Source organism: Rana temporaria, chromosome 1, assembly GCF_905171775.1.
Source record: "Rana temporaria chromosome 1, aRanTem1.1, whole genome shotgun sequence".
NCBI classification, from domain to species: Eukaryota; Metazoa; Chordata; class Amphibia; order Anura; family Ranidae; genus Rana; species Rana temporaria.
In genome coordinates this window covers 418,539,470-418,556,248 of record NC_053489.1, presented here as the reverse complement: position 1 = coordinate 418,556,248, position 16,779 = coordinate 418,539,470, and the positions used below count along the sequence as shown (strand labels likewise).

Below are 16,779 nucleotides of genomic sequence, written 5' to 3'. Positions count from 1 at the left end.
GGCACCTGACCCCTCTAAAAAGCAGGCCCTCTCTATAGAAACCATTCATGTCTTAACAAGATTTTGACTGTCCCTGTAAAGACACCCTAATGTTTATAAACGCTGTGGATAAAATGCTAGAAGCCCTTTGTAAGGCCTTATTTTCCTTGCTGGCCCTGCCCTCTAACCCGCCATTATGTTGTTCTACCAGACTTTAAATATTTGTTACAAGGATATGCCTCAGACTTATCTTCGCACATTTAGGATCCATCTTCACAGAACCTTATGTCCTCCAACAGCTGTAGCTCATGCCTGTGGTCCTACTCAATTGTATTAACAGGTTTACTTGATGTCCAGAGTGTCAAACAAGCTCTCCTTTTAATGGGAGGGTATTCCCATTCATCAGAGCGGGGGGGGGGGGGGACGTCTGTTGGCCTTGTGTCTGTCTTGTTCCAGGACAATTCAGACTTTTAGGTCCAGATAGTTGCACCCAGAGGCTACAAACTTTTGGATCAACCAAATCCTCTGCCCCAAGGACCAGTTTAACATCCTACTTTCTGGTCAATGGCTTTACTGGTTTGGCTGTTAAAGCCCAGGTTATGAGGGACAGTGCCAATCTCCTAAAAGCAGTAGCATAATTCAATGTACCTGAATACTTTTTCTTGTGGCCCCTAATGTATATCAAGTAGAGCTAGACTGATACCACTCTTTTAAGACTGAGTACAAGTACCAATACTTTTTTGAAGTACTCGCCAATACCGATTACTGATACTTTTTTAATGTCATGTGACAGTAGCACTAATATGCAGCACCGATGGGCACTGATAGGTGGCACTGATGGGCACTGAGGCGTGGACGGTGTCAGTAGTTTTCCTATTCTTTTTTTTTTTTTACAATTGAATTTTTTACAATTTATATTTTTTTTGTTATTTCTTTATTTTTTAACAATGCTTTCTTGACATCTCCCCTTTGAAACAGGGAAAGGGACTGAGGACAGAGATTCCCCATTCTTTTTCTCAGCAGCCTCAGCTACGCTGGAGATAAATGGACAGGAGACAGAGGCTCCTCTTTATTCATAAACGGAAACATCGTAAACACAGTTTACGATGCTAACTTATGAATGGACACAGTCAGTGATCACTGACTCTGTGCATTACAGAAAAGGAAGGACCCGGTAAATTACATATATACTGGCTCCTTCCTCCACTCTCCATCTGGGACGGGGGGGGGGGAGGACAGAGGGGGACCGGATAAGAACACATAGGAGTGCACGGAGAAGGACACAGGGGGGACACCGTGGGGGGGGGGGGGGGGGGGGAGCACACTGAGGAGCAATCATCGATCTCTCTACATGGCTTTCAATAAAGCAGTTGAAAGCCGCAGAAGGGAGAGGAGGAGAAGCAGCTGTCAGATGCTTTATTAAAAGCCACGCAGGGAGATTGGTGATTGTAACTCCCCTCACGGCTGCACCAATCGTTCCTGACTGTCCAAGTATCGAGTCAAGCATCAGAGCATTTGCATGAGGACAAGAAATCATGCAAATGCTTGGTTTCGGCACTGATACCTTTACTAGTATTGATATCGGTGCAGCCCTAATTTCAAGAAAGGAATTTTTATGGTAGGTTAAAAAGACTAAGTGCAATTACACTTTAAATGAAGTTGTCATTTCTTTAAAGTATGATGATTTTTTTTTAACCGCGCACTTCACACAAAGTAACTTCCCTTTTCACTGATATGGCAAGGCAGCAACCCTGTGTGGTATCCCAACTTCCTGTTCTGATTTCCTTCAAGCTGCTACAACAGCGTAGCAACATAGTTAGAACTAATAATTTTACACTTTTTTTTATATTTCACACACAAACACTTATTCAGTACTACTGCAGACAGGTGAGCACAGAGAGCTGTCTTTGAAGCACAAAACCCATCAGAGGCGGTGTGCACTATTCTCCTTAGTACAAAGCAAATGCTTTACTGAGCATTAATGATGGGCTCAGGCATGTTCGGATCATGCCCGCCAGGTCACTGCACACCACCAATCATGGACAGTGAGGCATTTCCCGGTCCGCAGCTGCACATACACACGCTGCCTATGGAAGGTGGTGTGAAGTGACAGCTTCCTGACGGGTACGATCTGAACACGCCTGAGCTCATCATTACTGAGCATTTATATGTATTTAGCCATTTAAGTCTATATAACCTATAGATCCTAACTGCTGATAAGCATTCTATAGGCCAGCGCTCACAACCTTTTTGGCACCGGGGAAGTAAATTGTGCTAAGGTGGATCTGTAAACACACAGATCCACGTCATGTCAGGGGAGAGGAGACTGATCTGTGTGTTCTTAGTGTATAGGAATGCCGATCAGTCTCTTTCCCTAGTCAGTCCCCTCCCCCCACAGTTAGAATCACTCCCTAGGTAACACATTTAACCCCTTTATCGCCCCTTAGTGTTAACCACTTCCCTGCCAATGACATTTACACTACAATCAGTGCATTTTTATAGCACACTGATCGCTGTATAAATGCCAATGGTCCCAAAAATGTGTCAAAAGTGTCCGATGTGTCTGACGCAATGTGGCACTCCCAATAAATATCGCAGATCACTGCCATAGCTAGTTAAAAAAAATTAAGTAATAAAAATGCCATAAATCAATAACCTATTTTGTAGACGCTATAACTTTTGTGCAATCCAATCCATATGCTAATTGCGATTTTTTTTTTTTTTACCATTTAATATGTAGAAGAATACATATCGGCCTAAACTAAGCAAAAATTATTGAAAACAAATAATACATTGGAATCTTTATTATAGCAAAAAGTAAAAAATATTGTGTTTTTTTTTCAAAATTGTGGGTCTTTTTTTGTTTATAGCACAAAAATTTTAAACAACAGAGGTAATCAAATATAACTAAAAGAAAGCTCTATTTTCAGGGGGAAAAAAATGCAAAAAATGTTGTTTGGGTACAACGTCGCGCGACCACACAATTGTCATTCAAAATGTTACAGCGCTGAAAGCTGAAAATTGGCCTGGGCAGGAAGGGGGTGAAAATGCCCTATATTGAAGTGGTTAAACAATCAATGTTCAACAGGCCTATGCAAAACAAAACCTGAGTCAAGTGCTAGACAGCCCTATAGTCAGGATATGGGAAGAAAAAAAGGTGCAGGTGCATTCTTTTCTATGATCTAGGGCATTGGCAGCCCATTAAAATTGAATGCACTGCCTTAAAGTGGTTGTAAACCCTTACAGACCACTTTTACCTACAGTTAAGCCTAGATTGAGGCCTCGTACACACGGCCGAGGAACTCGACGTGCCAAACACGTCGAGTTCCTTGGCGAGTTCAGCCCTGAAGCTGCCGAGGAGCTCGGCGGGCCGAGTTCTCCCATAGAACAACGAGAAAATAGAGAACATGTTCTCTATTTTCTCGACGAGTTCCTCGGCGGCTCCATCGGGCCGAAAGTGTACAGACGACAGAGTTTCTCGGCACAATCCGGCTCTGACCAAGTTTCTCGCTGAATTCTGCCGAGAAACTCTGTCGTGTGTACGAGGCCTAAGGCTTACCTGTAGGTGCAAGGAATATCTCCTAAACCTACACGGTTTAGATATTTGCACTAGAGACTTGCGCCCATGTCTATGGCGCATGCGCCGCAGACAACGGCACAGGAGCACTTAGAAATGGCATTGTGCCGTTTCTAAAGGAGGATGTGCCGCGACTGGCGGTAAATCACATCGCCAGAGCTGCGATACCCAGAAGTCACTCTGGGAGAGATGGCGGTGATGGAGGAGGGGAACGAATACTGCTGCGGGGGCTTTGATCTCAGGTAATTCATTGATAATGAGCTAGTATGCTATGCATACTAGCTCATTATGCCTTTGTCTTGCAGGGTGTTTTTTTTTTTTTTTTTGCAGAGGGTTTCACCTTCTCTTTAACATAAACGCTCGTTAATTTGCAACATAATGAACATTAGCATAACAGATCAGAAAGAACAGGTAATAGCAGGTACTAACTTCAGGAACCATAAGCACTCAAGGAGTCATGTGCAAACACAAAAAGAAACATGTAAACGCTTGCATCCTTGGTGGTAACAGGACCCACGTCTCCTGTGATGCAAGCCTATAGTTCCAATCACATCATCGTCATAAAAAGTTTTTTACCTCTGAATAAATTTGCTAACTGTAAGATTTTGTAATTAGCACACTATCTCATGAAGTACGTCATGATCACTTTTCATTTTTAGCTATCAGATTATATTAGCAACAATATGGCAGTACTTGAGCCTACAAGTCCCTAAAGTGTGCTGAGATAAGGGCTGTGAGTGAGCTTGGTATCTTTACAGGGAACGGTGATAGTGAAATTTAGCAGCAATCTTCCTTATGAGGACAGTTAGGGTTATTTAATGCCCTGTTCAATTATTACATTATTCAACAGATATTACTGTACACTCTTTCTAGATGAATGTGTAATAAGCATCTATAATAATGGCACATAATCAATGGGTTTCTGGCACTCCTGACATATCACCAGAATGGAAGTACATTCTTCATTCTGTAGCTGGTTTGTGTTCATTCCCTGCGGTGGCAGCCAGTTTCCCAGCATGCAGTAATGCATCACCATTCTCGTAGACCCCGATAAAGAGCTCAAATAAAACAGAAACGTGTTTCATTTTTATGGCAACATTTTTTTTTCAGCTGAGTTTTAGTAGCACTTAGCACATACAGGAAGATATTTAGTTGCTTGCTTCATCTGCAAACCGTTTATCTCTTTTATTGTCAGGATACATATATTTTACATCGCTTCACATCCACTTGGAAAAATGTTACTGTATTTACATAGGGCTATGGACTTGTGTTAAACTTGTTTTTGGAAAAAGTTGCATTATGAAATCGAGAGATAATAATAAGGCTATCCGGTTTTGTGTTATCGTATAAATAGGGGACCTTACCATCAACCCCATTGGTGTAGATATTATAAATCACATTCATGGAAATGCTTGGTCTTCTAAATGATTTTTTTACCTAAATATATCAATGTATGCTAACTTTTTAAAAAGCCTAGCTTTTAGGTATAATTTGTATTTATATATGTTTATGGGGGCAGCCATATTTGTAAAATAGTATCCATTTCCTCCTTTGAAGTGCTACACATTGGTAGTGCTTAACTGCTACTTGAAGTGCAAGGTTATGGGTTGACTTGTTAAAAAAAAAAGAGGGATTTCCTTTTGCAACTCCAAGGTGCCTGAGCCTGGACAAAGCTGACTGCGTCCACAGGCTCAGACATCCATCCCTAACCACAAGTAACCACTTTGCGTGTGGCTACATGCGAACAGTGGTGGCCACCGTCAGACTGCCATTAGCTTATATGGGCTGAGGGGCCATTGCTATTGGCATGCCCCAGTCATTCGAGCTGTAAACATGTGCTTATTCTTGCTGCTGGAATACAGTGGGGGCATCAGAATGGTAGTGTAATGGATGCCTAAGGAAAAGAAAATGTTTACGGATGTGTTACTATACAGTTGCTACCTATTTCTTTCATATATGAAAGAAAAATAATTGTTTGGATATTTTATAATTTATCCTTTTTGCATTATTGCTTTTTTACATCCAGCGCGATGGGATCACGCTGGATATCGCCGCTGGAGGCTGTGTTTCTCGAGCTCGGTGCCTCTAGGAGATGCCGCACATCCATAGGAATCCATTGGGGGCGGCGAGCGGAAGGAGCGACATAGCTCGGCGCTGGCTCCCACGACGGGGACCGTGGGTGGTCAATCTCGCCACTAGCAGAGGCGAGATTGAAACACAATCAGCAGCACCTACTGTAAGTTAGTAAGTGGATCTGTGCAGAAGGTAAACAGGGTAAACTGACATATAGAATAAAATACATGCATCTAGAAATTGCTGCACATTGGGGTTGATTTACTAAAGGCTAATAGACTGAGCACTTTGCACGTGCAGTTGCTCCAGTGCTTAGTAAATGAGGGGTAGCTCCGCTGACTTCCATCATCCAATCATATGCAAGCAACAATGCTTTTCTTTTTTTTCCTTGCATGTGATTGGATATTCTTTGCAAAGTCCAGCTTCACCTCATTAATAAGCTCTTGAGCAACTGCTATTTGCCTTTAGTAAATCAACCCCATTGTGTAGATATTTTACTAGATTGTTCTGGAAGCTTGACACTGAGACTATACTAATGAGGTAACACTGATTTTGGGAGTGTGTTAAGGTCACACCCCTTCCCCAAGCTTTCTGCCACTCCATAGTAACTAATCACTTCTAAATATCTGGAGAAAAACAGGGTGGACTCAAGCTCAGTGGTAGTATGTATAAAGTGAATATCAATCTGCGTAATCTCGTGAAATAAAGTGGTGTAAGCAAATTTTGAATAATTAATAATAGCTGCTATCACTAACAATTATTTTTATTTCACTTAAAAGGTGAAAATAATCAATGACAGTGCTGCGCTATAAAAAAAAAAAAACATCAATAATAATAAAAGTGTAACTAAAATTGGTAATCAATAAACATATATTACTGAAAGTTTATATATAGTATCTGTGACTGATTGAAGTGAATTCAAAAAATCAATACATCAGTGGTGCAAAAATCCAAATTGCTTGTGCTTTCCTCCACCAGTCTCACAGGCTTATTACCTCATATCTGAATAAAATTAGCAGTGTTCCCCATATTCCCATGGGATTAAAACCCTAAACATCTCACCAGATATGATGTTTATCCAAAAGAAGAAAGGCAGAATATAGTGCTCTCCGTTTAAAATGCTTAATAATATATAAAAAAGGTAAGGTATAAAACTCCCAAAGATGGCACTGTAAGCCATGCAAGCAGTGTTCCCCTCTGAGGATAATAGAGAAGGCTGGCGTGGTGCTGGTAATCACTTTCCTCCTTCAAATCACGTATTCCCAAGGGATTAAAACCCAGTCATCTCACCAGATATGATGGATATGCAAAAGAAGGAAGGCAGAATCTGAAGCACCCTCTGCTACGTCACTGGCTTCCCCCTTGCGTCAGAGGGGGCAGGGTCACGTGACGTAGCAGAGGGTGCGTCAGAGGGGGACGGGATCACGTGATGGGTGGCCCCGCCTCACCAATAAAAGAAATGTCACAGCTTCAGGCGCGTCATTCGCCGGGCTGTGTCCGGCGGAGAGAGGAGGCAGACGATGCTGCGCTTTAACCTCCCTGGCGGTAAACCCGAGCGTGACTCGGGGTGGATTTTTTATGCTATTATCGGTATCCCCGAGTCATGCTCGGGGTGGATGTGCAGAGTGTGCAGCGGCGTGCAGCGGCTTACCTTCTCGCTGGATCCACAGACAAGTTACTCACCTTGTCCCTGGATCCTCGCTCGATTCACAGTGTCCCCGTGTGCCGCCGATCTCTGTTCCCTGCAACGTTATGACGCACGGGGGCAGAGAATGGCGCCAAATTCAAAAAAGTAAACAAACACATTACATACAGTATACTGTAATCTTATAGATTACAGTACTGTATGTAAAAAATACACACCCCCCTTGTCCCTAGTGGTCTGCCCAGTGAATTTCTGTGATTTTGAGTTGATTACATTATTGAATAATTTTTATTATAATTATATTATTATTTGTTATAATTATTTATAATTATTTATTATATTATAATTTATAATTTTTTTTTTTTTTTTAAATCATACCCGGGATGCCTACAAGACTCTTGTTTGGTCAGATTTAAGTGAGTTATTCCTAAAAATTACAGGCCTACAGTATAAAACGCCAAATTTCCTTGCAAAATAATTGTACCACTTTTGGTACGTAATTCCAGACAGAATCATACCGCCAAGTAGGTTAAATCCCGGAAGATCTTCTCATCGCTGGACCGGAGAGGAGATCACCCGTCGCTGGATACAGACAACGTTGGAGCAGGGAGCCGGGAACGAGTGGATTACCATCGCTGGATTTTTTTATTTTTATTTTATTAATAAATGACTTTTTTCTACGGTGTGTGTGTGTGTGTGTTTTTTACAACTATTTACATTTCCTTTGTGAAATGGTATGGGTACAATGTACCCCATTACCAATTCACATAGGGGGGGGGGGGCAGGATCTGGGGGCCCACCGGGCAAGGGTTGTGGGGATGAGGCCCTTATCCCCATCAACATGGGGACATCCTCCCCATGTTGAGGGCATGTGGCCTGGTACGGTTCAGGAGAGGGGGGGGCTGCACTCTGTCCCCACTTCTTTTCAGCGTCCGGCCAGGTTAATGTGCTCGGATAAGGGGTCTGGTGTGGATTTTTGGGGAAACTCCACGCCATTTTTCAAAAAAATTTGGAGTGGAGTTTCCCTTAATATCCATACCAGACCTGAAGGGCCTGGTAATTGAATTTGGGGGGACCCCCAAGCTTTATTTTTTATTTTTTCAATGAATGAATCCTCTCTGAATTGCCGGGAGCCGACAATCCATTGCATTGATACATGTCCCCTGGGGCAGGACCCGGTCCCCAGACTTTTTTTAGGACAATAACTTGCATATTAGCCTTTAAAATGGCACTTTGGATTTCAAATGTTCGAGTCCCATAGACTTTAATAGGGTTCTAAAGTTCACACGAACATTTGGTGTGTTCGCAAGTTCTGGTGCGAACCGGACAGGGGGGTGTTTGGCTCATCCCTACCCAGAAGCAGAAAACAAACAAGAAAGGGATTCATTTATGTCCATCGGTCAATACATGATGGCAATATCATTTGTTCTCACAACCAAGTGTTTATTTTTCGAAAATGGGTTTGAACGATTTTTCAACTGGTGTATGACTAGCATTAGAAACAAATGAAACACAGGTCAGACAGAGGTCAATGTCAGCTGAAATGCATCTGTTAATTATCTCTGAATGATCTCAACTGATCTTGAATGCAAGGGGAATGCAGTTTAAGGCGGAGTTCCACCCAAAAATTGAACTTCCGCTTTTTGGATTCCTCCCCCCTCTCCGGTGTCACACTTGGCAACTTTCAGGGGGGAGCAGATACCTGTGTAATCCAGGTATTTGCTCCCACTTCTGGGCATAGAGAGCCACAGTATCCACGGTGATCTGCGTCACCGGCCCCTCCTTCGTCCCCCCGATATCTTCTGGGAGGCACACAGGTCCCAGAAGACAGCAAGGACCAGTGAAATCGTGTAGCGCGACTCACGCATGCACTTCCTGATTTCCTTACTGAAGATGGCAGCGCCTCCAGCCGAGGGACAGATCGGCTTCAAGTGCAGACATTGTGGGCGCCCTGGATAGATAGGTGTCCATGTATTAAAAGTCAACAGCTGCAGTATTTGTAGCTACTGACTTTTATTTTATTTTTTTCGGTGGAACTCCGCTTTAATAGAGTCACTTACTGTATATTGCAGCACTCAAAACAAGGAGCCTATGAAGTTCTGCTGAGTGCATATGTGTAGAGACAGATTGTGCAATAGTATGACCTCATCAGTATACCTCTGTTCTTCATTATACAATCAACAGGTATGGGGGATATTTTACCTGTAGTCTTAACCAAGCTGTTTTGCTCCTTCAGTGAAGTTCTATGAACTGATTAAGCTGTCTGGCAGGGGTACCTGGCTCACAGAACTGGTTGCTGTAATTATAAATCATTTGGCAGATAAATTATTTTCCAGATATTTTTTTTTTTTAAACTGTGTTTTGGTTGTTACATGTTGTATAGCTTTCGGCAACACTTAACCACTTGAGACCCGCGCTGTAGACGAAAGACGTCCACAGCGCGGCTCTCAACTGCCAGGTAGACATCCTTTTATTTGCATTCCCCGCGCGCCCCGCTAATAAATCTATCCCCTATTTTGTAGGCGCTATAACTTTTGCGCAAACCAATCATTATACGCTTATTGCGATTTTTTTTAACAAAAATATGTAAAAGAACTCGTATCGGCCTAAACTGAGGACAATTTTTTTTTTTTTTAATTGGGATATTATTATAACAAAAAGTAAAAAATATTGTGTTTTTTTTTCAATTTTTTTTTTATTTTTTGTTTATAGCGCAAAAAAAAATTAAATCGCAGAGATGATCAAGTACCACCAAAAGAAAGCTCTATTTGTGGGAAAAAAATTATAAAAATATAATTTGGGTACAGTGTTGTATGACCGCGCAATTGTCATTCAAAATGCATCAGCGCTGAAAGCTGAAAATTGGTCTGGGCAGGAAGAGGGTTTAAGTGCCCAATAATGAAGTAGTTAAATTCTAATTAAGAACTCTTCTTTTGTGCAGATATTAAAGAAGTCATGCTCAGAAATTTTGACCGTAGAGCCATCATCTGTGTGTGTTGGTGGTAAGCTCATTTATGTTATTTTTTTACCTTTTTATAAGCTGTAAGGTATACTGACTTCCTTTAGCCTTATACTACGCCATGCTATATTGTGCTATCACCACATAAAGTAAAACTTCCCATCTCTCGCTTTTCTGTCTTACAGCCAAATAAATATTCATGCTCAGATATTTTTATGGAAGGGATGGTGATCTGAAAAAATAAATAAAAGTGATTGAGCATAACTACATTAAAGTTATCCAATGCAAAATGTTACATATTTATTTATTTTTTGATATTACTTTGGCCTACTCTTATTTCTCCTGCACAGCACAGTTACCAGTTTTAATATTTCTCAGCACAGAAGCATCCCCAGGTTTATCGTAGTTTATCGACAGCTCAGCTGCTGACAACTCTGTAATCAGTGTGCTAGGTCACACAGAAAAAGTGAAACATTTCTGCGTTTAGTGTTCATAAAAGGAAACACAATGCAATCCAAGATATAAAAATGATCAAAAGAGTATTAAAAAAGGCAAAGCAGCTGGGAAGGTGTGAAGTACACAGTTCATCCTACAGTGGGCCATAAACATTCTTTACATCACCTTCATAGCTGAAGACCATCAAATTACTAAAGCTTGCTTGAGCGAAATTGGAATGTAGCATCAATATTTACCGTCTATTATTATCCTATAGCTATATTAAAGGAAGAATATAGTAAGTCAAATGGTGTTTTTCTTTCCCTCTTAGGTTTCAGGTTTAAAATCTAAATTCATGCTTATAGTAAAAATACATGATAAGCAGTATGTTAGTTGGTAAGGGATATACAATGCTTGTTTAGTTACAAATACAAAGTTCAATATTCAAACATTATGTTTCAGTCCTGGGCTTTGGCAAGATGGCATCAAGGTTCTGTAAATGAACACAGCAGCTTTTTGTCACAGAGAATGATGCTGCCTGCCCTATACATGTATGAACATATATAATGTAATCCTCTATAGCTAAGCTGTAACCTATATCCCCATGCAGGTGCAGTAAATATCATTATGTAGCTTGCCTGCAGTAAAGTGTAAAGCCTGTTACCCACTACAGTTTAAGTTTTGAACAAAGATTAAATGTCAGCTCAACTATGCTAAGTTAGTATAGCCATCTCCCCCGATCTCCCCTGCCATAACACTCCGATCAGTGATCTCTGCCATTGGCTGAGAGCGCTGAGAGCGCTGATCGGGGGTCAGTCGGCCGCTGGTTTTCCAGCATGCACATCTGACAGAAGCTGGATTTTGTTGAACAGGGTGGCATACACATTCGACCCGTGTATATGAGGCATTAGGCTTGGTTCACACCTATGCAGTTTGCTTTTGATAGTTTCTGAAGTGCTTTTTGCCGTGCAATTTGCATTTTTGCACACCCACTTTTGCCACGATTTGTGTTTTGCCTTTTTTATGCTTTTTTTTGCCCAATTTTTGTTGGGCAGATTAAAAAATGCAAATTGTGGGAAAAAAATGCACAAAATGCTGTTTTGATGCTTCTCCATTGAAGTCTATTGAACCAAAAAAGCAAAAAAACAAGTTTTGCATTTTAAAAAAAAAGTCCCTGACACTTTCCTAAGACGCAATGGCTGAAAAAAGCATAGATGTGAATGTGTCCCATAGGAAACCATGTTAAATGAACTGTAGGGCGTTTCTGCAAAAAGTACCAAAGCACACATAGGTGTGAACTGAGCCTAAAGCCCTATACACACTATTCGATTTTATGCAGATTTTTGTCTTCAGATCTATGAAAACCATATAATATGAGGTCAAACCTTGAAGCCTCGTACACACAATTAGATATTTGACGGAATCTAGTCCGAAGGATTTTTTCGTCGGATATCTGATGAAGCTGGCTTTCATCAGTCTTGCCTACACACCATCAGTCAAAAATCCGACCACGCCAAAACGCGGTGACGTAAAACACTACGACGTGCTGAAAAAAATGAAGTTCAATGCTTCCGAGCATGCGTCAACTTGATTCTGAGCATGCGTGGATTTTTGACCGATGGACTTCCACACAGACGATCGTTTTTTCTATTGTTTTTTTTATCCATAAAAAAAATGTAAAACATGTTCTATTTTTTTCACTGATGGAAATAAAACCGATAGGGGCAACACACGATCGGTTTGTCTGAGGAAAACAGTCCATCGGTCTGTTTTCATCGGACAAACCGATCTTGTGTAAAGGGCTTAAGAGTTTCCATTTGTATGCATTCAGGCAGGCCCTTGCACTACTGTACATGGTTTTGGTAAATCTGAAGACAAAAATCTGCAGAAAATCTAATAGTGTGTATGGGGTCTTATTCCTGCACTGTGGCGGTGAATGCCATACAGTGTTCATGACATCACAATATGGCAGTGAGGTTTAGTGCTTGCATATTAGTTGCAGTAAAGGCCAGTAAAATCTGTTGCACAGGCTTGGGGTTATGGGTTACATTGCACATCCGTGGGAAAAAGTGACTTGAAATAGCCAGGAAAATTATTTGTGTTTATCATTAAAATAAAGGTGCTGTTATCACCATTATAGGTTTAAGTGTCAGTGGAGTCTCTGGTTTTCCAGGTCTGCTAACATTGCATGTTCTCACTGTCAACTAGCAACAAAACTACAGCTTTGGGGTAAAAAAAAATGGTGCAGCAGTAGCTCAGGTCGATCAGGCTACACTAAACGCTATGTATAGCAGACTATAGTAAAGGATGGGTTGTAGGAGGGTTATGCTGGATAAATAATGAGACAAATGTGTGCCAATTCTTCCCATGTTTACCCTCTCACCCAGGGATGGACTGGCCATAGGGACTACAGGGAGTTTCCCGGTGGGCCGATGGCTCAGTGGGCCGTTTTTTTAAACAGAGACTCTCTTAGACCCCCCTGTCTCTTAGTCCCCCCCATCTGTCTCTCAGTCCCCCCCTGTCTCTCAGTCCCCCACTCTTTTAGCCCCCTCCTCTGTCTCTCAGCCCCCTCTATCTCTCAGACCCCCCCTCTGTCTCTCAGCTCCCCCCCTCTGTCTCTCAGCTCCCCCCCCCCTCTGTCTCTCAGCTCCCCCCCCTCTGTCTCTCAGCTCCCCCCCCTCTGTCTCTCAGCTCCCCCCCCCTCTGTCTCTCAGCTCCCCCCCCCTCTGTCTCTCAGCTCCCCCCCTCTGTCTCTCAGCTCCCCCCCTCTGTCTCTCAGCTCCCCCCTCTGTCTCTCAGCTCCCCCCCTCTGTCTCCCAGCTCCCTCTTCTGTCTCTCAGCTCCCTGACTCTTAGGCTGCTTTCACACTGGGGCGGGCATTGAAGGTAAAACACTGCTAGTTTTAGCAGCACTTTAATGTCGTTTTAGCTGCATCGGCATCTAGCAGGCACTTTTAACCCCCACTAGCAGCCAAATTCAAGGTTAAATGTGCCCATGTATCGCTGCTGCCGAAGTGCTTTGCAGGCGCTTCAGCTGCGGTGGCCATTAATTTCAATGGGCAGGAGCAGTTTGTACACCGCTCCTCCACTGCCCCAAAGATGCTGCTTGGAGGACTTATTTTAATGCCCAGGCAGCACCCCAGTGTGAAAGCACTCAGGCTTTCACACTGGGACTGCAGCGGAGGCATGTTTCAGTCGCTTTACAGGCGCTATTTTTAGCCCAAAAGCGCCTAAAAAACGCTTCAGTGTGAAAGGGGTCCTACACTTACCCCCTCTCTTTTACACTCACTCTCTTTATCTTACACTCACTTCCCTCAACCCTCCCACTCTCTCGCTCTCATTTCCCTCTCTCTCACCCTCTCATGATATTCAATAATGGATGTAGGGGGGAGGTGGGGGGCAGCATTTTATTGAATTGAAGTGGGCCGGTCTGGATGAAGTCCAGGGCCAAATTGTTGTCCCAGTCCAGCCCTGCTCTCACCACTCTGCCAGCATCCCGTCAGCTGAGCCAGTGGCTGCGGTCGAACCTACGCGGCCAGGATGGGAAGACTGGAGCTGTGTAGGATGTTGGAGCGCAGCGTGGCATGCACTCGTTGGAAATGACAACCAAAGGAAGTGGCGCAACACGTTTCAGAGCTTGTGCTGTACTTCATAATGAAACCGCATTGCTCCTTTCTCAAGCTTACAGTTTGTGGTGAAGCCGCATCGCTCCTTTCTTTTTTTTTTTTTTTTAAGTGTATTTTTGTGCGTGTACTCGAGAGAGGAGCCGGACTGCAGGAGTTGGGAGTAGGCAGGCCTCCCCCAGAGGCAATCTGCCACCTTTCTCCATGCCCCGGGTGGCAATGGCGGGTGTGTGAGGGGGTCCTCCCACACAGCCCGCCCTACCTGCTCCGCTTTGAAGCCCAACGGGGCAGAGGGACTCCCTATAAGGGAGTAAGAGGATTAGCCCGCTCAACCAGCCCCATTAGTCCTTCGCCTCTCTTTTAGAGACCGCGTGGTCAAAGTGCGTGTGTTAACCCAATTTAGAGTGCGTGAGAAAGGAGTGATGTGGCTTCACCGTGGACTGCTGTGCATTCTCTGAAGCCTCGTACACACGTCCGAGGAAATCGACGGGCGAAACACATCGTTTTGCTCGTCGAGTTCCTTGTGAAGCCGCTGAGGATCTCGGAGAGCCAAATTTTCCCATTGCCGTCGAGGAAAAAGAAGACATGCTTTCTTTTTGGCCCGACGAGATCCTCTGTGGTTTCCTCGTTGAAAAGTGTACACACGACCGGTTTCCTCGGCAAAAAAAATAAACCCATCAAGCTTCTTGCTGTTTTTTGCCAAGAAACTCGGCCATGTGTACGAGGCCTGAAACACGTTCCTTTGGTTGTCACTTCCAACGAGTGCATTCCACACTGCGCCCCAACATCCTACACAGCTCCAGTCTTCCCATTCTGGCCCCGTGGGTTCGACCCACGATATCGTGTGAGTGCACAATCTGTTGGTCTTAATAAATTGTTTTTGAGATACAGTAAAACATTGGTTTGAGAGTAACTTGAGAGCGTTTTGCAAGACAAGCAAAATGTTTTAATAAATTTTGCCTTGATATACAAGTGATGTCTTGATATAAGAGTAGCATCAAGTCACAACTGAGTATAAAAAAGAAGAGAGGAGCCTCTAAGTGTAGCAATATGGTTACATTTAATGAAGGTACAGAATTTAGCAACTTATTGCTACACTTAGGCCTTGTACTCACGACCGGATCTGTGCGCTGGAAACTGTCTGCCCGACAGTTTCCGGCGTACAAGGCTGATTTGTGTTTTGTTCCGCTGGCGTGTACACACCAGCGGACCAAATTCCCGTCGTACCGGAACGCGTGCACGTAAACTACGTACGACGTCACTATAAAGGGGAAGACCAAAGTTAATGGCGCCGCCCTCTGTTCCTCTTTTGCTAGTTACGTGTTTGCTCGTGTTAGTGAAGGTTTGGTTAGAGCTGATTCGCGCTTCTCGGTCTCCAGGCTTTGACAGCGTGTATTCACGGGTTCAGTGCGTGTGCTTGCGGTAACGTAGTTGTCATTCGGCTATAGGCAAGCAGGTTGTTTCTGCTTTAGCAGTTGCATCCTGTGCGCTCGTATCTGTTTGTCGCGCGTTTGTCGCAGGTAGTGCTGGATTTGCGAGTGCTTTCTGTTTCAGTGTGTTCTTGACTGACCAGCCGGCCGGTTTGAAGCCATGATGGAGCAGCAGCGTCAATTTTCGCGAGTTGGTGCTGTTTATGGGATGGCTGCTGGATATGTTCATTTGTCCAGTACTTTGGCCAGAAACAGGGGGCGGAGGCGTTTCTGGACCAAGAATTGGTTGCGCCAGCGTGACCAGTTCTCACATATGCCTCTGCTTAGGGAACTCCAGGAGAATAATCCTAATGACTTTAGGAATTTTCTCCGCATGACGGACCCCGTATTCAACCGTCTGCTGGATCTTCTGTCCCCCTATATCACGAGGCAGGACACTGTGATGCGCCAAGCCATCACGGCCGAGCAGAGGCTTATTGCCACGTTGCGGTACCTGGCGACTGGGAGGAGCCTGCAGGACCTCAAGTTCTCGACAGGCATCTCTCCGCAGGCGCTTGGGGTCATCATACCGGACACGTGTGCTGCCATCATCAAAGTTATGCATGAGGAGTATATTAAGGTAAGTTTCCTGGCTCTAATAATGTGGCCAACTAACTTTCTTTTTATTTTCCCAGATATGCTGTGTGTTTAACTAACGTTACCTTTTCTCCCTATGCATGTTGATATCAGCTTTACATGTTTTATTCTTGGCCTACCTGCATATTTGTCCCTTACCCAATATTAACCTGTCCAGCATGCTATCCTAGGGACAAACCCACCTTGCCATTTTTTCTAACAGGACTTTTTGGTTTTTGTGCCCCCCCCCCCCCCCTTCAAACTTTTATTGTCCCCATCAGAGGGCTGTGGAGTCTCTTAATGAAGTGGCCCTATATATTTCATTTCCCAAATTCTCCATGCACATTTTTCTAATGCAATTTTAATACTGTGAACTGTCACAAGGATGCTTGTAGGATGTATTTGTTACAAAGTACTAAATCTCTAATTTTGTTTGTCCCCACA

General features: G+C 43.4%; 1 protein-coding gene across 4 annotated transcripts in view; it reads left to right on the top strand.

The window, feature by feature from the left end:
- The window catches only part of ANTXR2 (ANTXR cell adhesion molecule 2), a 362,866-nt gene that overhangs the window by 128,408 nt on the left and 217,679 nt on the right, over window positions 1-16,779 (top strand). For all 4 annotated transcript variants that reach the window (XM_040325040.1, XM_040325021.1, XM_040325013.1 and 1 more), the window contains exon 9: window positions 10,216-10,276. In XM_040325040.1, the coding sequence (XP_040180974.1) occupies window positions 10,216-10,276 (61 nt within the window). The remainder of the gene's footprint in view (window positions 1-10,215; window positions 10,277-16,779) is intronic.